The sequence below is a fragment of the Bos grunniens genome, chromosome 23, assembly GCF_055505025.1.
Source record: "Bos grunniens cultivar Pamir isolate PY7600 chromosome 23, Bosgru_T2T1.0, whole genome shotgun sequence".
Taxonomy (NCBI): Eukaryota; Metazoa; Chordata; class Mammalia; order Artiodactyla; family Bovidae; genus Bos; species Bos grunniens.
This window is the reverse complement of record NC_141187.1, coordinates 38551803-38574629: the sequence shown is the minus strand read 5'-3', so window position 1 is coordinate 38574629 and position 22827 is coordinate 38551803. Positions and strand designations below refer to the sequence as shown.

Below are 22827 nucleotides of genomic sequence, written 5' to 3'. Positions count from 1 at the left end.
TATCTTTATTTTTGCTACTCATAATAAGATACCTTTATCAAAGTGGTATGTAAGATTAGAAGATATATTGGCAGGGAAAATAACCTTCCATTGTTTGAATATTAATGTGTGCCTGAATCATATAGTCTGTATTTTTCATGTACTTTGTCCTATATTATTCCTCCAACAAAACTTTTCGGTATTGTTTTATACTTTAGGGGTGAGTTAGGTGAGACTCAGAGAAGTTAAATAAACTCATCCATGGACTTCCCTGATGGCTGAATGGTAAAGAATCCACCTGCCAGTGCAGGAGATACAGTTTCAATCCCTGGGTCAGGAAGATACTCTGGAAAAGAAAATGACAACCCACTCCACTATTCTTGCCTGAAATGTCCCATGGACAGAGGAACCCGGCGGGCTGCAGCCCACGGGTTACAAAGAGCACACGACTGAGCATGCGCGTGCGCATAAGTGACGTGTCTGAGACCCCGTTCTTTTCTGACTCTTGGCGCCATACTCTTATAAACAGTAAAATAAGTATTTATCCCACAGAGTCAAAATAATTTAAGGATATTTTGACCAAAAAGTGTTGGTTTCCAAAGTTGTTTTTCTATCATAGCAGTGATTTCTAAAAATTTTTGTTTCTTAAAAATGATTGTAAACTGATAGAAAAGTTGTATACCTCCAGTATACCCTTTATCCAGAGTTACCAGATTTTAACATTTCCCTACATTTGCTTTTTCTCAAGAAACAGACACTTAGACATTGACTTTTCCCCCTAACCTGCAATGGAATATAATCTGAGAAAATGCACACACACACACACACTCACAAAACTGACATCATGCTGCTTTGCCGCTTAATATCTAGTGTGCATTTCCCAAAAACAGTTTCTTAATCACAATATTGTTATCAAATTCAGGAAGCTTAACAATGATACAGTGCTTTCTCTAATTTACAGTTCAGATTCCAATTTTGTCAAGGATCCTGACATTGTCCTTCATAACTGTCATTTTTCTGATATGGGACTCAGTTCAGAATCTTACATTTAAGCTGTTTAGTCCTCTTTAATCAAGATAGTTTCTCAGATTTTCTTTATATTTTGTGGTGTGTTGACACTTTTTAAGAATAATGGCCAGTTATTTTATGGAATGTCCCTCAATTGGGGTGTGAATTTTCCTCCTGTTTAGATTCATGTCACATATTTGGCCCTGTTTAAGTAAACAAATGATGTTATATCCTTCTCAGCATATCACATCCGGAGACACATAATGCCTTTCTGTCCCTTGCTGGTGATCATGCGGTTAAGGTGGAGTCTGGTTTTCTCCACTGAATACTTATCTATTTTTAGCAAAAGAATGTTTAATCTCAAGTATTTAATAGGATCATAGACAGGGATAAGAAAAAAAAAGGCCTTGAAAACTCAAAAATTTTAGTGATTTAATTCACACTTTCAATTTTATGATAGCTTGAACTGCCATAATGATGTAATTGAAACAATTTTTCCTTTCTTAGTTTTAATATATTCTAAATCTTTAGATTTTTTCTATCAGTTTTTAATCCTTAGAGTACAATTGTTTTAAACAAGATACTTTTCCCATCTTTTAATTGAAGCATAGTTGCTTTATAATGTTTTAGGTGTACAGCAGAGTGATTCAGTTTTGTGAATGTGTATATTTGTGTATTTTCTCAGATTATATTCATTGTAGGTTATTGCAAGAAACTGAATATAGTTATGTGTGTTATGCAGCAAATCCTAGTGTCCATCTGTTTTTTTATTTAATGTAGTGTATATCTGTTAATCCCAAATTCCTAATTTATCCTTCCCCACCCCTGAACATGACAGTTTAAATTGGGTGTGCAGGGACAGAGAGGGGAAACTAAAATTGGAAAGGCAGAAAAATTGTTTCATTGACGTGCCTGTATATTTACACAGCAAATAAGCACATGTAGAACTTTCATTCTTAAAAATTGTGCATATCAAAAACTTGTGTGGATTGAGAGGAGCTAGGAAAATTCATGGATCTTTAACATTTGGAGGGAATTCATAGGTCATGAGTGAGATATTTCTCCTGAAATACTGTGATACTTACCAACTCTGTTGGAATATACCCAGTGTCAAAGTCATACTGCTGGAATAAGAAATGTTTTCCATGTATCTTTTATTCCTTTAGTCTTTCCTCTTGAACTTTGTTATTGGTGAAATGAAAAGGCATCCTCTCAAACTGCTTTCTGAGTCATTTTAACTTATTATTTTAGGACAAACAAATATAAAAAGGTGGAGGGCAAATTCTGTATGTAAATTCTATGGCGGAATCCAGTTACTGTTGGTTCTACTTGGAATCAAGCACAGAAACTTGATTGAGATCACTGGGGACATTACAGAGTTAATGAAAAGATTCAGTAATTGATGGATCTCTTCCCAACTAACTTGATATTAAGTCTTAGAGAGCCCAGGAGCTCCAAGACCCCCCTAGGGAGCAGCCCTCTTTATTCAGATGCTATTAAAATGAAAATCAGAGTGTTCTTCAAGGGTCTAGAAAGGTTATCCAAATGGATAATTTGTCAGGTACCTGAAATCCTATTCCATTAGAGAATTTAAAGACCACTTTGAAGTAGTTTAATTTGATTTCATCTTCTATTAGCGGCCAGAATTATACAGGGACAGATTGGAAGATGGAAAGAGGCTCTCTGCTGGCACCTCACACCAGTATGACGTAACCACAGCAGTCAGAGTGCCCATAATGACCAAAAACATGGTGCTGGGGAGGGGTTTAAGTCTCTTGATCCCTTTGGAAATTGGATCTGCTGTTGTTAAAAATATAGTTAAAACTATAGTTAGTGTCAAAAAAGTCAAAGTGTTAGTCCAGGTCTCTAATTCTAGGTCAGTGGGTCTTAGCATTTTTTGAGAATTTGATGACATATATAAATATATATATATAATATTTACTACACATATATACATGCACATATATCCATACATGTGCATTCTTTCCAGAAAAAAGGCAATTTTTCCTAAAAATGTTAATGTTTTTAGAGTGTATAGGTGTCCTTAGGCCACGCATGGTAAGGAACAGTGTGCAGACCGATTTGTGTCACCTGACTGGCCTCTGTTGTCTCTGTTGACTTCCTGTCCACAGTTGGACATTTCCTCAGAGATGGCAGGCGCCAACAGTGAATGCTTGCTGAATGGAATAAAAGGTTAAGTGTAGACTAACCACATAATTGCAGAAGAAGTCTCATAAAAACACTAACTTTGATAAATAGATTCTTTCATGAGGAAAACATACTTGAACATATGATTAGCGAATATGCTTCATATAAACCTAACAAAGAAAACCAAGTCAAGAACAAAGATAGTACAGCATTTCTAGAAACTGGACTTATAGAGGTCTGAGATAGAATGAGAAAGAGACCGCTCTAAGAGTCATAAAATAGGACTGAAGCAGTTTATAAATGGCATTTAAATGAAACTGAAACAACACACGTGCTCTGTAGGTTAAATGATTGGTTGGATTTTTTGTTGTTTGGGGTTTAGGGGATGTGGACGTTCTATCAGAATGTAATCATTATTTATAATGAAAACAGTGCAGCCTGATTCCAAACAACCAGTTTACTTCATCATCTGCATTCTGGGGGAGAGACAGTTCAGCTCATGTACTTTATGCTTAGGCAATCAAAGATTACTAAACAGCTGAGGAACACAACTAACATGAAGAATAGGGCCAAAGCAAACAAAGAGAAGTGGGATGAGAGAAAGGGGGAAAAAATAGACACAGGACTACACAGAAGGAAAAAAGCTTTAAAAAAAAAAAAAAGACCTTGATATTCTCAGAGAAATGAGAGAAAGTATTATATTCCTGAAACAAGATCAGACTGCCAAAAGTAAAGATTTAGAGAATAAGAATAATTCTTGGACATTAAAAGCATGGTAACAAAGTGAAAAATTCAGGAGAGTTAGAAAATAAAGTAGAGGAAATCTCCAGAAAGTAGAACAAAAGGAAATGAGATAGCAAATTTACTAGGGAAAGAAAGGAAAATTAAAGAACCAATCCAGAACAGGCTAACATTCAAATAATAGGAATTCCAAAATAAGTAAACAGAGAAGGATGCAATTATCAATGAAATGAGTCAGGGATATTTCCTGTGACTATAGGACATGAATTGCCAACAGAAAGCCATCACCCCGAGACCAGCAGTATGTATGAAGACTAGACCTCTACTAAGACAAGAGACACGATCCAAGTCACATTAAAAGGATCTGTAATCAGAATGGCTTCAGACTTTTTAATGGCACCCAGAAAATGAATGATGCCATCTCAATTCTGAAGTAAAATGCTTCCCGTCCTAGAATTTAATATCTCACCAAAGTATCAATCAGGTTCCAACATACCTCTTTTTCAGAAAGCTTTTAGAGAATTTCTGAGCATCATCAAAACAAAGGAGTATACTGAGAAAGGATTTAAGACAAAAGAAACAGAAGACTCAACACAGATGAGAGGCAAGCAGAATCTCCAAGACCATGGTTAAAGAGAGAGCCATGAATCAGAAGAGCTTGGAGAACAACCAGACTAAACATTTAGTCTGAGGGAAAGACTTCAAGAAGATTAAAAGGATAGACTACTTCATGTGAATGAATGTCTTGAACAAAGTCTTAGATAAGTGGAAGGGAATTGGGGATTGAATTAGCAAATGCATAGAAGATTAAGTAAGTGAGAAAAATGACTTTAACTCCAGAAAAAGAAAATATACATAAAAGGAAATGTGATCATAGTTGTTGCACAGCCAGATGCTGCATGGCATGTGTATGATGTCATCATATCAGGAAGTGGAGCTAGGAAACATACAAGTGAACAGGGGGAGGGGAAGGTGTGAAAGCTCATGTCCTATAGTGAAAGATCCATGTGTAGTATTTAAGACTAAAAAGTAAGGATAGCAATAAAGACATGTTTACTTAGCAATATGGTGATAAATAGACTAAATACTACTGAGGAAGCAGAATTGGGAAAGGGCAGCTGGGAAGGATGTTGAGGTTGACTCTGTCAGATTAGATGCAGGTATAAATGATTTTGGAAAACAACTGAAAAGAAAAGCAAATGATGGGGAGATTAGGATTAAGAGAGTTGCTAAAACCAAACAACACACAGAAAAAAGAGATTACCCCATCACTGCAAACTCTCCAACCTAGGAATTTGTCACTGCTGCTGCTGCTGCTGCTGCTGCTAAGTCGCTTCAGTCGTGTCCGACTCTGTGCAACCGCATAGACGGCAGCTCACCAGGCTCCCCTGTCCCTGGGATGCTCCAAGCAAGAACACTGGAGTGGGTTGCCATTTCCTTCTCCAATGCATGAAAGGGAAAAGTGAAAGTGAAGTCGCTCAGTTGTGTCCGACTCTTAGCGACCCCATGGACTGCAGCCTACCAGGCTCCTGCATCCATGGGATTTTCCAGGCAAGAGTACTGGAGTGGGGTGCCATTGCCTTCTCCAGAACTTGTCGAGGTGCACATAAAAGCCAAAGAAGAGGCCAGCGGTGTTGAAGGAGAAAAAGAGTTATAAAGAATGCATAGCTCTTTATATGAGCTATAACCTATATGGCTAATAGGTTCATAAAGAACTTCCAACATTGCTCTGAAATTTAAAAAAAAATAATAATGAAGCTTATGGTCATCTGCTGTTTGTAATAGAGGAAACCAGTTTATCCAGTCACTGGGTGACAAGATGGAGGTTGAAAGTTGCTTAGTCGTGTCTGACTCTTTGTGACCCCATGGACTATACAATCCGTGGAATTCTCCAGGCCAGAATACTGGAGTGGGTAGCTGTTCCCTTCTCCAGGTGATCTTCCCAACCCAGGAATCGAACCCAGGTTTCCCGCATTGCAGGTGGATTCTTTACCAGCTGAGCCACCAGGGAAGCCCAATTGCTGATAAAATGCATGGAGCATTCGGTAAATCTTTGAGTAAATGGATAAATACTTACCATTGTATAGTTATGAGCACTTTGAAAATATATAAAGCACTGTATAAATGTCAAAAAATAGTGTTTGGACTTTGACATTTATTAAAGTTACTTTAAGCATAACTCTTAAAATCATCGTAGTCAGGTAGTTTATCCAGCTTTTTCTAAGATACTCTTGTGATTTTGCATTGTAAACGTGCATGTATGTTTACCTAAAGGCCTTTTCTCCTTCTTTTTTTTTTTCACCTTAGGATCATCTCCCAGTCCGAAAAAAGCAGAAAGCACACAATATTCACAATAAGTAGCTATCAGGGTCTTCTCACTTAGCTCTTCCTCTTTGGAGACAGAAAGATAGGTGAGAGATGAGAGATTGATGAGGGTGTGAGAGTGGTTTGAAGAGGCTGAGGAAGGAGTCCTTCCCTGAGCCCCGAGGATATGCCTTAGGGGATAACTCCCTAAGAACCAGGAGCCTGGCTGAAGTGACAACAGTTGTACAACCTCCAAGGAAGTTTGTAATCCTGGACTTGGTAGAAGCATGCCCGTCTTCTCATTACTTACTAGTCAGGCCTGTCATTTGGTACAGAAACCTACCCTCTCTGGGCATTTTTTTTTTCCTGCTTGTGTGAACATGGGTTAATTTCTCCAAAAGTTATTATGTAACATGAATTACATTTAGCTGGAGTTGTCTCGTGTTGGAATGGGCACAGCGCAAACCACAGCCACTTTATGTTCCTCCTATCTTGCCCTTGGTCTAACTTCCCAGGCCTCAACCACCTACCCACCTCCACCTGCATCTTTCTTGACAGTGGCTGAAAATATTGTTTGTCTTAGAGCCAACCTCAGAAATTTCCATCCACTGGCTGGATGCCTAGTAACCTTGTTCTGCAACGTGAAAAAGAATCGACTGATTTCTGAAGTGACGAGGACAAGAGAATGGAGAAGATTGAGCTATATATTAAATTGTCTTCTGGTTATCAAATAAAGAGTCCTCTGTCATAAAGGCCAAAGATAAAAAAAGAAAATGTGTATGTTTAATACATAGAACAAAAATAAGTCTATTTTTGATGCAGGACTGGAGGAGAAAATAGGTCAAAAAGCCCAACCGTCCCTGAAATGAATTTTAGACTCTTATTATTGATGTGATGGGGCAGAGAGAGATATGGGTGATGGTCGCGTTGCTGATAAAAGTGATTTTTTAACAGTAGATGCTGAATTAGATGTAGAAAGCAGAAGAGTTATCAAAACTACATTGTCATGTCTGACCTTCCAGGTCCCAGTCGTGGAATCATAATAAAAACGAGTTGTGGGCTTATCTCGAGATGCAGCAATAACTGGCGCAGAACAATTTTTGAGCTCTTTGAATAGAGTGATACCAGGGGTTCTTTGGGGTCATGAAGGAGATACATTGGTTTTGATCAGTTTTTAGAACCATAGAGCAGCTTATTTGTGGGTCAGAAAAATTTAGTTTCCTTCATTCTCGTGTCATCGTTTTTCCCCTTGGGTGCGAGGGGGGTTAGCCTCTGGAAGCCATGATGAGGCTCTGAGCCTTAATAGAGTTTGTGCAGATCCAGACTGTACAACCCTGTGCATTTCACTATGTTGGGCTCCAAACTCACCAAATGTTAGATACAGTAAAAGCATGTTACTACCTCTCTGTAAAGGACAGGAAGGAAAGTATTTAATGCCAATACAGAAAGACATAGGACTCCAGGGCACTAATTAGAAAAAGCCAACCTGCATTTATTTTTATCCACTTGCAAAACAGCATTCTCTCATAGTTACATCTCTGATACAACTTCCTATTTTTACCTTTTTTCAGTTATATAATTTGTCCTTACTAAAAGGGTTTACAGACATCAGATGTTGTTATTAAGCAAGTAGACAAAAAGTTTAATAAAATCACTTGTCCCTGTCCTCTCCCTAATTTCAAGCAGGTCATAGCATAGTCAAACTTTGGAGACAAAAATAAAGGCCATGAAGTGCGTAGATGGCAGCGGATTTGTTGCCTGATGCTGTTCACTGGGTTGTGTTGATGGGCCAGACATCCAGAGGGTTTTAGCACCGTTAACTGGCCGTTCTAAAATACCACAGTGAGAACAGTTGTGACGTGTTAAAGGGATTTAAAAAAATTTTTAAGTGACAGTGAAACCTCTTCTTGTATTGGTAATATTTATATGTATGAATTGGTCTAGAAATTCTCAAATTGTGTGAAAGCAAATTTTATAGGAATTAGATTAAGCCCAGTTTCCTTTCCTTTGCCAAACTGCTCAGGTAAAGAGTACCCAAAGGGATGGGGTGTGGGAATGGAAAAACCTCCGTGCGGAGTAATATTTATTCTTGCTCAGCAAGTGTTTGGGTTATGTTGTAAAAGCTAGTACTGAATGTATGGATAGCGAATCAGTTATCTGGCTCTATTCTGAACTGTTATTGGTTATTTTATTTACTTGTTTATTTTAAATGTTAGTAGCTCAAGTCGTGTCTCACTCTTTACAACTCCATGGACTGTAGCCCACCAGGCCCCTCCATGCATGGGATTCTCCAGGCAAGACTACTGGAGTGGGTTGCCATTTCCTTCCCCATGGGATTTTCCCAACCCAGGGATCGAATCCGAGTCTCTCACATTGCAGACAAACTTTACCATCTGAGCCACTAGGGAAGCCCTTGTGGGTAATGCATGACTTATAGCTGTTGATTTTGTCCTTTCCTAGTATTTTTTCTGCTTGGCAAAAGAAACCGGTGCTGTCCTTCCCCATCCTGTGTGTAACTTGTCAGGGAGAGGAGCAGTTTTCGTGAGGGTGTAGACATGCTAACAAAAAATGTTGTGTACATATAACTTGACTCAAAAGCAAAGTCCCGTGGAAATAAGTTTCAAATTCTGGAGTTTTTATGATTATCATCTTGAAGCAACATTTTACGGTTATAAAAATAACTATCAGGCATAAAATTAATTTGCATTAACTTAGTAATCTGTATACAAACCATAAACAGGCCATTCGTTAGCACAGTCACTTAATAAACAGTGTTAATGCCACAATGTTAATAGCCAGAATTTTTGCGATTCATTTAGCAAACATTTAAGTACTTGCTGTCTGTGTGCCTGGTTGTGGTTAAATGTGATTATTTCTCCCTGCTAGTTTGTAAGTTCTGTTGAGTCCAGTGGCCTCATCTGACTTGCTTTCCAGCTCAACAGTGATGAGTATGACCCCCTGGGTACACAGTCAATGCATCAACTGAATGAATCATAGATTCTATTAATAGCTGAGGGTTTTTTTAAATTTTATTTTATTGGAGTATAGTTGATTTACAATGTTGTATTAATTTCTGCTGTACAGCCAAGTGATTCAGTTGTGTATATATACATTGTTTTTCATACTCTTTTCCATTATGATTTATCACAAGACATTGAATATACTTCCCTGCGCTATACAGTTACGACATTGTTGTTTAGCCACTCTGTATATCACAGTGTGCATCTGCTAATCTCAAACTCCCACTCCGTCCCGCCCCCAGCCCCCTTGGCAACCACAAGTCTGTTCTCTAGATTTGGGAGTCTGCTTTGTAGATAAGTTCGTGTCATATTTTAGATTCCACATATAAGTGATATGGTATTTGTCATTCTCTTTCTCATTTACTTCACTTAGTATGATAATTTCTAGGCTCATCCATGTTGCTGCAAATGGCATCATTTCATTCGTTTTTATGGAGCAGTATTCCATTGTGTATATGCACCACATCTTCTTTATCCATTTATCTGTCAATGGACATTTAGGCTTCTTCCATGTCTTGGCTTTTGTAAATAATGCTGCTATGCACATAGGGGTTTAGTAACTAAATTTTAAAGCTTAGAGAGGATATTTTAGGTACAGAGGAAGAGAGTGAAGGCAGAAAGACTTGAGGAAGCTCTGAGGAATGACCAAGGAATGCTGCAGTGGCTTTGGTTCAGAGATAGTACCCAAATTACCCAGGGGGCAAGTGATTGGATTAATGTGACACAGGGGAGCAGGCGTCACAGGGAAAATGAAGGACAAAGGAATATGCAGAAGCCAAGGTTACCAAGTTGAGTGTTGTGTTCATGAATCAAGAGCCTGGGGGAAAAGATGACCTGGGTTAGTTGTTTGAGGCTCAATTTCAAAGGATCAGTGAAAATTAAACCAAAATGATGTGGGATTATGGGGGTGGCAGCATTTGTTGGGCAGATCCCACATGCAAGTCACTTTCTTTAGTAAAACATTGTGTACAGAAGTGATGACCAGGACATGGCTTCTGCCCCAAGGAGGCAGTGACACACAGGGAGGGTGGTGAAGAGATCTGTGGAAGCCCATGGTTTAAAAGTTTCTTTCTGTTTTTCTAGGGAGGCGCGGGGATCCAGAACGAATTTGAACTGGGATTTTCAAATGGATATAATATGTGGAGGTGGTAGGGAAAGCATTCCAGGCAAACGACATAGCGTTAGCAAGATATGGACTCAGGAAAAGGCAGGGTCTACCAGGAACAGTACATTGTCTTTGGTGTTAGTGGGGAAAGTGGGACGAAGCCCTGATGTGATACTTGAAACTTGATTCTCTGAGTGATGGGAGCCCTTGCAGGTTCTGAAAGAGGAGAGTGACAGATGATCATGTCTTAGAAAATTCACTCCAGCCTCAGGACAGACTTGGGTTAAGCAATGGTTCTCAACCTTGGTTTCACGTTAGCCTCACCTGCAAAGATTTAAAATTCCAAATTCCAAGCTGAACCCCAGATCAATTAAATCAGTTGTGTGTGCTTAGTCGCTCAGTCATTTGCAACCCCATTGACTGCAGCTCGCCAGCCTCCTCTGTCCATGGGACTTTCCAGGCAAGAATCCTGGAGTGGGTTGCCATGCCCTCCTCCAGGGGATCTTCCCAACTCAGGGACCCAACCCAGGTCTCCGGCATTGCAGGCAGACCCTTTACTGTCTGAGTCACCAGAGTCTCTAACAGTGGCACCCAGACGTCAGTATTCTATAAATCCCCCAGTGATTCTAGCGTGCAATGAGGACTGCACACCAGTGACTTTGAACAGGGCTTGGCAGACTCTTCCTGTCAAAGGCCAGATAGTATTTTTGGCTTTACGGGCCACAGGCTTTCTGTTGGAGCCATCCCAGGCCGCCTTGGTCCACAAAAGCAGCCACACACAATATGTGAATGAACGAGTGTGGCTGTGTGCTAATAAAACTTTATGGAAATCTGAATTTCATATAATGTTCACAGGTCACCAGTATTCTTGTTCTCTGGATTTTTTTTTTTTTAATAGCCGTTCACAAATATAAAAGCACAGTGCAGACTGTGCAAAACTAGCAGCCAGTCATTATTTGGCCCGCAGAGTCTATTTTGCCAGTTCTCGATTTTAGAGGGTGAAAATTGGCCTCAGGTAGGCCAGGAAAGAAAACATTTCTACAGCAGTTCAGATAAGAGGTAAGGTTAACTCTCTTTTGTGGTTCATTGCAAGGGCAGAGTGAAGATAAGTGATACTGAGTCGATATTTATAGCGACTCACGTTCTCATGCACTACTTTCGAGCACCCAGAGGTTACTGTACGAAGGAGCCTGGAAGGGGGAACCATTGTTCGTGGTGTGTAGAGCTTAGTTCCCCTTTGACTTTGTTCTCTTTGCGGGGATTTGTTTTACGTTGAAAGGCTGTTTCTTTTCCCGCTGCTTGTGATGGCTTTTCATTCAGCAGCACCCATCACCACCAAACAGCCAAGTCTCCTTCCTTTCTTACGTGCCAGCCATGCCTTTGTTTTCAAAGAATGACCTTTCCTTGCACACAAATGTTCTCTTTAGAAAGTAAGGTGAGCCTGATATAAGGAGATAGGGCTACTTATATTTTATTTTATCAGATACCACTGAATTTATGCAGAATTCCCTCTGCGTTTTCTTCCAGCATTTGTTGCCTCGTTAAGGACTTGCCAGGGCAAATGGTGCCCCTGCTCGTCCACCACCCTAACCGTGAGACCCAGAGGCTGATCGCTGCTCCTTCTTTCCACTGTTTTAGGAAACGTGAGACTGGTGGAAGTTTCCCACTGATACCCACTGTGCTTTAAAATCAGTGGTGCATTTCCATGATGGCCTGGTTATTTTATTTGAGCACCATTACACTGAGTGAACAGATTCACTTATCTGTTTTCTGACTTCCACTCTTAGAAGTCTGCTATTTCAGTGTTCTCTGAGAAATGTCTATCCTGACCCCTTTCCTGACTGTGAAGACTGGAGAAACTAAAGAACACACTGTCTCTCCTTGGATTTGCTCTTACAGGAGGGAGAGAAGGAGATTTAAGACTACAGCCAGCAGCGTTCATGGTCATTTCCATCTTCTTGCAAATCTTACTAGAAAATAAGAGGTCAAAAAAATCTATAAAGTTAGAGCAGTTTTCTTTTATTTTTCCTACCATCCTCACAGTAGAGTTATTTCTCAGAGAACACAGAAGTAGTGAACATACCATATAAAGGAAAAACAGATGATATTCTGAAGAATCTGTTTGTTTTCCTGAATGTTTTGGGGTGTTTTTGATCACCAAACACACTCACATCACTAATTTTTTTCCCCACCAATTTCTAAATGTGGGGGTCCATTGTTAAAATCCAAAGACTTGTTTTTCCTTCTCTGCAGTGACCTTGAATGATTATCATCATTTTAGGGACACCAGCCAAAAACGTACAACGTAAAAGTGAGGTTGTGATTGAACACTGATAATGTCAAGTGCTTTTAATTAAGCTTCTGACGTTTTATACGTCGATAACAAAATAAAGGTTCAGGTTTATTAAATTAGCTTTCGACTTGTTTTTTCAAAAGCTCTTACCACATAGGGAACTAAATATATAACAGCAGCCTGTTCTCTGCAGTCAAAGCCTCAATGTGCCCCAGAGGAATTCCTGCATGGAATCCATTTTTAAGGAAAGGAAAAGGTCAGGAAATAAGGCAAAGCCACAGACATAATATGGGGATTAAGAATGGGAATGTCTGGTAGGAATCACAACCTAGGATGGCAGCAGCTGAAAGACAGCGGGGAACTGAAATAGAGGAACAGAGGTTACCAGTTGGAGGAGACCTTAGAGATCGTCTGGGATAGTGGCTCTCAGCTTTGGCTGCTCACTGGAAAACTCAAGAGCATTTAATTCACACACTTGCATAGGTCGCACCACGCCAATGAAATCAGCATCTCCGGGGATGAAGATTGGAGCGCAGGTTTACTTGAAAGGCTCCGCAGTGATTCTGACCTGCAAGCAGGGTGGAACCTAACCCGACTCCTTCATTTCACACTGAGGTCCAGAGCAGATGCCCCGCCCAGTGGTCAGAGAGGTGTTGTCAGTCTAGGTTCCTCATCTCAGTGTAGGGCACCCCTCTCCCCTCAGCCGTCTGTGCCAACAATCATGGTGTCTTCCTCTGCCCTCCCCCGTCTTGTATTCCTGTCTCTCCCAAGTGCCCCCTGTCCTGCCTCGGGGCTGTTGCTCACATTCATCTCGCCTCCTCTCCTTGCCCCTCGCTTCCTGTGGGACGGTGTCGCTTTTTGGAGCCACTGCACCCGCCTCTCTCAGTCTTCAGCCTCTAGCCTTGCTCCCATGCTCCATATGTAATGCCGTGACAAAACTCTGAGACACACATCTGATGCTTTTTCACAATTCCTACACCACACGCTCGAATCATTTAGCTGTTTCTTTGGTTCAACAAAGCATGTCCTTTTTTCTCTGTCTCTGCGTGCCTGTGCTCGACCTACTTTCTTATGGTTTATAAATGGCACAATCTATCTATAGACTCAATTCTTTTCTTTCTGCTTTTATCAAAAACTGACCTCCCCCCAGTAGGCGAGACGATTTTCCCTCTTCAACCAAACGTTGTCCTATTTCAGCTGAGTTTAATGGGCCGCACTTTGCCTACAGCCTGACTAGAGGAACCTGCCGATGCAGAAAGTATAATAGAGGATCCCACGGTCAACATCAGACCTGCCTCAGCCCCAGACCACATCCCTGGGAGTCATGGCCTTCACTGACCTCTGAAGGTGTCCCGGCCACTTCCTTTCTCTTCTGACTTCAATGTCTGTCCTTGTTCCCACGGCGGTTCTCCCAGTTCCTAGTCCTTCACCAACAACCCTTCGGATTCTCAGTCCTTGGTTGTTACCTTGCAACTCTTGGCTCTGGCTCTCTCCACCCTTTTGTCTCAGGACATGGTTCTCTGGCTCTCCTGTGGAGCACCTGCCTCTTCTAGGTCATGCAGTGACTGACCAGCCCTTGTTCCCTAGCCCTTCCTACCTGGAGTTTTGACTCCAGCCCCGTGGGTTGAACTTAGAGCCACGCTCTTCTAGTCCCCTCGGCACCATCACTGCCCGATAGTCACCGCTGCCCCTGCACAGCACAAAGGGCAGCTGTTCAGAACTGACCGTCCAGAGGGTGAGCTTGCTTGGCTCCCGTCCTCTCACTCTGACTTTGCTGCTGCTGCTGCCAAGTCGCTTCAGTTGTGTCCGACTCTGTGCAACCCCATAGACGGCAGCCCACCAGGCCCTACCGTCCCTGGGATTCTCCAGGCAAGGACACTGGAGTGGGTTGCCATGTCCTTCTCCAGTGCATGAAAGTAAAAAGTCAAAGTGAAGTCGCTCAGTCGTGTCCGACCCTCAGTGACCCCGTGGACTGCAGCCCACCAGGCTCCTCCATCCATAGGATTTTCCAGGCAAGAGTACTGGAGTGGAGTGCCATCGCCTTCTCCAGGCAGTGTGAATACTTTGTAATAACAAAATAATCCTCATTCCTTCCTCCCATCCCTTGTATGGTGGCCTTACAGGAGGAATAAGGGCTTATTTCACATATACATGAGCATGTATAATCAAATACATTGTTGTTGTTACATGTATTTTGAACAAACAATTGCCTATTAGATCAATTAAGAATAAGGCTCACATTTCTGACCTATATTATTTTCTTTTTCTCTAAAGAGCTTCTTTTAACCAATTCCCTCAATTTTTCTTTGTCTGAAAGAGTCTCCAGTTCAGTTCAGTCGCTCAGTCTTGTCTGACTTTTTGCGACCCCCATGGACTGCAGCATGCCAGGCTTCCCTGTCCATCATCAACTCCCGGAGCCTACTCAAACTCATGTACATTGAGGAGGTGATGCCATCCAACCATCTCATCCTCTGTCATCCCCTTCTCCTCCTGCCTTCACTCTTTCCCAGCATCAGAGTCTTTTCCAGTGAGTGAGTTTTTCGTATCAGGTGGCCAAAGTATCGGAGTTTCAGCTTCAACATCAGTCCTTCCAATGAATATTCAGGACTGACCTCCTTTAAGATTGACTGGTTGGATCTCCTTGCAGTCCAAGGGACTCTCAAGAGTCTTCTCCAACACCACAGTTCAAAAGCATCGATTCTTCAGTGCTCAGCTTTCTTAATGGTCCAACTCTCACACGCATACGTGATATGGGTCTTAATTGCTCCTTTATTTTTGAAGGATCGTTATTCAAGGTACAGAATTCTAGGTTGGTGGATTTTTGTCTCTCAACACTTCAAATACTTCATTCTACTCTCTCCTTGCCTGCAAGGTTCCTGAAGAGAAGTTTAATATAACTCTTACCTTTGCTCCTCTGCAGGTAATGTGTTTTTTCCTTTCTGGCATTTTTCAAGATTTTTTCTTATCTTTGATTTACTGTAATTTGAAGATGATATAGCAAGGTGTAGTTTTCTTGGCATGTGTCCTGCTTGATGTTCTCTGAGCTTCCTAAATCTGTGGTTTAGTTCCAGAATTTTCCAGAATTTGACCTTAGTTTGGGGAAATTCTTGGTCATTCTTATTGCAAGTTATTTTGTCTTCTCCCCTCTCTTTTTTCTCCTGCTATAAGTCCAATAGCATATATGTTATACCTTTTATCTCACAATCTTTGGATATTCTCTTTTCTTTTAGTGTTTATTCTCTGCTTTGCAGTTTAGAGGTTTCTATCAAAATATCCCCTAGCTCAGAGATTCTTTCCTCAGCTGTGTTCACTCTATTAATAAGCCCATAAAGGCATTCTTCATTTCTGTTACATTATTTTTGATCTCTAACATTTGTTTTTTTTTTCTTAGCATTTCTCTCTCTCTGCTTCCAATGTCCATTTGTTCTTGCATGCTGTCTGCTTCACCCATTAGAGATGTTAGTGTATTAATCATAATTGCTTTATGATAATTCTAACATCTCTGCCATGTCTGGTTGTGACATTTGCTCTGTCTCTTCAAATTGTGGGTGATTTTTTCCTTTGACATACCTTGTGATGTTTCTTGATCATCAGATATGGTGTCCTGGTTAAAAGGAACTGCCTTTAATAATATGGCAAGATGTGTGTGGGGGGAAGTGTTATGTATTCCTGTGATTGCGTCTCAGTCTCTCAGTCAGCCTAGGCCTCTGCACTGTGATCTTCACAAGTGTTTCTCAATGTTTTTCTCTCTCTTTAGGTGGGATTGGACGGTGAGGTGGGCTGGAGCTGTGTGTTCCCTTCCGAGGTCAGTTAGGTAATAACCCTAGCAGGTTAGGCTCTGATTAGCTAGCTTCTCTTGGGGGCAGACCTTGTGAAGAGCAAAATGCACTGGTGTATTCCAAAATGATTCATTTTCCCCCTCCTCCTGCCAGAAGCCCAAGGGGATTTTTCTCTGATTTTTCTATGGGGCTTCTGCTGGTAAATCTCACAGCCTTGTGGGGGTCCCTACAACTGGATCCCATCGGAGTCCTTAACTCCCAAAGTTGTCAGCACTGAGCTTCCAGTAATTATTGTTCGGGTTTCCCTGCCCCAACTCTGGTCCCAGCAAGGCCCTGCTCTGCTCGGTTGCTTGTTGGTCTCTCCAGTTGAGGGTGGGGGGGGGGCGGGGGGGGCAGTGTTCCTCGTGTCCTTTGCTCTCGTCTGGGTCTAAGACACGTTGCTGGTGTTTCAGAATAGTAACTTCCAAGTTCCTTATAGACAGAACCAGAAACCAGCAGTCAGTCCATTGAAACTCAAACTTGTTCTTTTGTCTTCTTACCACAAAGTATGATGAAGACCTGCTGAAACACTTGAGTTTTATTAGAACATACCTTAAACACATCAAACTCCTTGAAAGCTTGTAGGTTTTCCTGTTTTTGAGAATCCATATGTAGAGTTATTGCAGTTTCACCTTATACTCAGCACTATTTTATTTTAGAAAACGTTAACCTATAAATAGAGAATGGGCCCAGAAAGCATTGAATTCGTTTGGGGAACCAGGAGAAGTAAAATTGGTGGATATTGTTAAAACTCAATTGATTATATTTTGATCTTGTTCGAAATACAGGTTCTCATCACATGTGTAATGCCTTTCAGATCTGAGCTCTATTGTTATCTTTGATGAAAACTGAAATAATTACATTATCTGCAAACCTGAACTGTTAAAAAAAATTCTCCCCTAGGACCTTTAATTTTGTTTGGTTTTGTCTGAAAGGGAATTTAAACATGAACATAAAAGGGGTCATTGGTGTTTTCTGTCCTTGCAGAGTGAGATTCTGACTTCCCCTGGAGGAGGGCATGGCAACCCACTCCAGTATTCTTGCCTGGAGAATCCCACAGACAGAGGAGCCTAGTGGGCTGCAGTCTATGGGGTTGCAAAGAGTCGGACACGACTGAGCATGCACGCACATCTCTGTGACCTGGACCTTGAGCTTAGTGATGAGGTGGACTTGAAGGCACCTTACACAGTTCTTGGGGAGGTGTTTGCCATACTTATTGTACTGTGGCCACCCTCATTCCAAGTTCATCACACAACTTGTTTAACATGTTTACTTTTTAAACACTTGGAGAATTAACAGGTGGTTGCATGACTGAGATGTTTGTTTTAACAGGCGAAAAAGTGGGAGGTAATTTAGACACACACTGTGATGCAATAGGAAAATACCTAATTATTCCATTTTTGGCTCAGCTTTTAGTTTCAGTTAAAACTGCTGATAGCAAGGCTCAACAAGTCTTGTAGCTTCGTATTGTTAACATGGTCTGTGTGTGAGAAACTGGCTCACTAGCAACTGGCTTACTTTAGTTACTTGTACACAAAACCTGCTACTTGGCTTTAGTGCTAGAACTTAGTAAAGGGTCTCTTCTCAAAGTTTCTGTCACCAGCAGTTATAATGTGACTACAGAAAGCTCCAAAAGCCCTATATCTATTTCAGCATGCTCTCAAAAACAACTTGTAACATTCTCTGAGTATAGAATGCTCAGAATGCAAAATCCTGAAAAAACAGCTAATTGATATTTTCCTTGATATGTTCATCCTGATGTGTCAATATAGGTTATGATTGATTCTTGAACTGTCTTCATTCAGTGAGCAAAAGGAACAAGGAACTTTGCTGGACAAATAGTTGTTCATTTAATTTGGGGGTCACAGGACTATTGCCAGAAGTGGACATGGTCAAAGATAGAGATTCTGTGAATAGATCAGAGATGGCTATTTCTATAACTTTTTTTGTAAAGGGTCAGATAGCATTTATGAACTATAGAGTCTCTGTTGCAACCACTCAAATTCTGCTGTTATGGAGTGAAGTCAGCCATAGATGATACATAAGCAAGTGAGTGTGACTATTATTTTTCATTAACATTTTATTTGCAGAAACAGACAACAGGCTGAGTTGACCCAGGGGCCCTCATTTGTCAACCCCTATTCTAGATCCCAGAAGATGCAGCTCTGGGCTACATGACTCTGACCTCACAGGAAAAACAGCAGTGGTCTTCAGTTAACTGGACTAATAATATGTAGCCTTCCATAGTCACAGCCAAGACTTCACTGTAGTTGTATATAGTAAATTTGTTGTCAGACAAAAGGGCATTCTTTCTTCACTGTCTGCTTTTGGGGTTTAATCTGAATAGTGTTACTTGCTATTTATTTATACCCTACTTTCTTCCCCAAATAATAGAAGGTATATTTGGATTTTAAAACCCAAACCCACATAAAAGGCCGCACCAAACTGCCTCTGCCTATCCCTTATCCACTTGCTGACTCAAGCTGGGAGCTCTACCGTTTTTGGACTGATCAGTCCTGGGAGACCCCGTAGGCTGAGTACTGATATGCCACCTATTTTATCTTCTCTAGCATAATTTCCTTTCTGAAAAAAAAAAATTTTTTTCCCCAGTGTTTTATATTGTCTCCTACCAAAGGAAGTGTTAATATCCGTCATTTCTCTTCTGATTGAAGTATAAGCCAAGAACTGTTAAACCAGCTAAGTGGGTGTATGGAGAGGAAAGAGAAAATTAGAAGCTAATGAAAACTCTGGTGGGCAGGTGACCTGTTCAGAACAGATGCCAGGGCTTGGAGAGCCATGAAACTTTTCCATACAGTTAGACATACATCTCTGCTCTCCAGAGAAATGGAGTTAGGGCAGCCAGGTGGTCAGCAACATGGCTCAGAGGTAGACAGGGGAAGTGGGGATTTTGGCTGAGCTGCAGGGAGGGATGTCGGCTAGTGGGTGTCAGAATGTGGAAACAGGCCAAGTGATTTGAAGGACTGCTTACTTGAATTGGGCTCCAAAGATAGTTCCAAAGTAGAGAACTAATCTGTAGGAAACCCGTGAGTGTGTACAAATGACTCTAACACAAGGGCCTCAGTGATAATAGCTCTGACTCTGCAACCAGGTAGATGCCAAAGGTCATGTAGGACCTATGCTGGAGATCTTTGTGGATTTCACCCTGGGGAGGTGCAATGGGTGTGCTCAGGAGGAGACTGGAGTTTAAAGAAAGGAAACATGGGTACTGGCCAAGGATCAACAACATCAGAGTAGACCCAGAAGCCAGATGGGAGCAGTCTTAAGGACAGACTGGCCACTCTCATGACAGAATTTTAAGATGTGGTATATGAGATGTTCGGATGGCATCACCGACTCGATGGACATGAGTTTGAGCAAACTCTGGGAGTTGGTGATGGACAAGAAAGCCTGGCATGCTGCAGCCCATGGGGTCACAGAGTCGGACACAACTGAGCAACTGAATTGAACTAAAGTGGGCTAACTCTATGATACAGAAAATCTAAATACAAGAAATGCATTCTATAATCAGCAGCTGGGATGGTGTTTAATACCTGTTTTTTAAAATGTCTTATCTTTTCACTAAATTTATAAATGTTCTAACCTTTAAACAGAAAAGAGAAATTAAGAATTTCCAACCTAAGCCATAATCCCTTTTTTCATTCACTCTTGGTGAGGGGAAGGTTGGTCTACTCTCTGGAGGAGGGGGCTGCCTGGCTGTTCCTATCAAGGTAATAAACATGCCTACTCCTTGATTCTGCAACTGGACTTCCATAATTTATCCTTTTAAAAAACGCACACTCTCAAGCTGGCCTAGATGTTTGTGCAAAGATTATCGTTATATTTATAAATTGAAATGCATTGAAGGAAGAAAGTTCAGATTTCAGGAGTTTTGGGATTTTAGAACTCTTAAGGGATCACAGTGCTGGATATACAGGCACTTAAGTTTGGCAAGGATAAATAGTGAAGTGGAAAAAAAGTAAATTTCAGAAGAATGTATACAGAATGATCCTTTTTCTTTGAAAGTAAAAGTTATCAGTTGTGTGTGAAGATACATGCACAGAAAGTCTGAAACCATCCACAAAATTTCTCACAGTGGTTACGGGAAGGTGGATTAACATGCTGATTAAACAATTAGTAAACAAAACAATCAGTAAAACAAAAGTAAACAAGCTGATTCTTACAGTCACCTCTCCTAAGAGAATAGCACCCTTCATTATCACAGATGCTGGGGGTAAGGAGATGGAGAAGACTCACTTCTTGTAATGAAGAAGACATCATGAGAAGTGAAGGGGGTTTTCTTCTCGTAACTGTGTATGAGAGTCATGTGTTGTCATTACTGATACAGTTGGTATATGCCTGTCTAACTCAGGTATATTCATTTATTCATTAGTTCAGCAAATATTTATTGAGTGCCTACTGTGTGTGAGACACCATTATATCTATAGCAGTCATATATATGTATGCATGCATGCGTGCTAAGTCACTTGAGTTGTGTCCAACTCTTTGTGACCCTGTGGACTCTAGCCCACCAGGCTTCTCTGTGCATGGCATTCTCCAGGCAAGAATACTGGAGTGGGTTGCTACTCCCTCCTCCAGGGGATCTTCTCGATCCAGGGCTCCAACCTGTGTCTCCTTCAGCTTCCACATTACAGGTGGATTCTTTTACCACTGAGCCTCCAGGGAAGCCTTGCTCGTGCCCAACTCAGAGTAACAGAAGTTGGTGTTGCTGTGAAACCGAAAGTGTTCTAAATGTATTTTCTTTCTTCTCATATATATTTTTTTTAGTGTCTGAATATATGCATTTGTAATAAGTAGAGCTGTAATTATGAAACTTTGCATAAAGAGACTGCCTGGCTGGCCTGTGACAGTGATCCACATGACCGTCAAGTGGCCTTGGTTTCTGGTTGTATCCATTCATCCCAAATTAACCATGTAGGTCCTCGGCCTGCACAAAGGAAAAAAATCTCAATGTCGTAAAGTAGATAGAGAGATAGAGCTAGAGATCTACATTTAGATATATACACATGTGTGTATTTTTGCCACCTGTCAACTCAAAGGTTTGTGTTTTCTCCCACAGAAAAAACAAAGAACAAAAGAGCTCTCTCGGATATTTCATTCGTACAATCCATACGATCACAAGGTAAGAGCAGCGTGTTATCAGTGTGATTGGGTAATAGAAGTGCTTCTGAACGTAGAGCACCGGGTTCGCCAGTACACAGTCATTTGGAAGTACACTTCTACCAACTACATTTATATTTCAGTTTTAATTTTTAACTCTTTATCTCTTGTAAAGAAGAGAGAAAATTTGTATTTCTGAACTAAAATATTCTTCTGTATTCACATTAAAATCTGGTTACATATTGTCACTGAAGCCTCAAAGACTGTGAAAAGACAGATTTGGGGGTGTTTCTTGATTAGTGGGTTTTTTCCTTTCCAAACAGTGTAGTAAATGAACTTGGCTTTTGAATTGATGAAGATAGAATATTATCTGCCAACTCTCGGTTCACCGTTGCTCCTGACAGAAAGTTCTATTTCTTAAGGAAAAAAAAAAAACACTCTAACAGAAAGCAGTGCCTAGAATTATACCTGAAATACTCACTCCCGAGAGCTTTGCTGTACCGAAGACCACATAGTTAATGACCTTGGCCCTCCATCCATCCAGTAACTTCATAGATCCACAGCCAGTCGTCTTGTATGTATGCCCCACACTCTCCACTCCCTGTCTTTGAAAAATTCTTAAGCCTCTTCTCACTGATAAGTATTTTACTATATATTTGTAAAACATAAATTCTTAAAAAAAAAAAAAAAGAAGAAGCCCACTAACTTTTTAAAGAAAATGCACAATACAGCATCTTCATGGGGAAATATATGAAAGTATCCTGAGACTTGTTCAAATCTTCTATATCATGTAAGGTTCCGATAAACCTGTTAATTTGAGGTGATTTCAGAAGCAAACAAAAAACATTTGCACGGTTGAAATGCTGATATAAACTTAAATCTTTATCTATGAATTTACAAAGAGACATGTGGTAGGGATTTTTTAACTAGCCAAAATAAGGAGTGTGAAAACTACTTTCTTCATTTGAGAATACAGAGATGTCTGGATTCAGGAGGAAAAAAATTGTGCCAATTGTTCATAGAAGTTGAAAGAATTTGAATAGCTTCTGGTTTTTCTATAGTAACCAGTTGACTTAAGCGTCAAAAATCTGTCAAAAGAGATGTTGTATTCCATGTGACCACAGCGATGTACAAGACTAAACATTTATCATTTCAAGTTAAATTTTTCAAGTGAAATCGATCACAGAAGAATAGCAATTTGTTGGAAAGAGCTTGAGCAAGCCAGGAGTGTCTGACAGTGTAGGCGGAAGGTGCAGACTGATAAGTAACAGGACAGCCAGAGGAATGAGATTG

General features: G+C 40.7%; 1 protein-coding gene across 17 annotated transcripts in view; it reads left to right on the top strand.

The window, feature by feature from the left end:
- CDKAL1 (CDKAL1 threonylcarbamoyladenosine tRNA methylthiotransferase) overlaps positions 1-22827 on the top strand; it is a 640160-nt gene that overhangs the window by 494909 nt on the left and 122424 nt on the right. For 13 of the 17 annotated variants that reach the window (XM_086370076.1, XM_086370056.1, XM_086370074.1 and 10 more), the window contains one exon: positions 21494-21556. In XM_086370076.1, coding sequence (XP_086226202.1) covers positions 21494-21556 — 63 coding nt within the window. Of the gene's footprint in view, positions 1-197; positions 4004-11832; positions 21561-21857; positions 22193-22827 lie in introns of those variants that run through there. The other 4 variants (XM_086370068.1, XM_086370059.1, XM_086370063.1 and 1 more) reach the window with 4 other exon arrangements.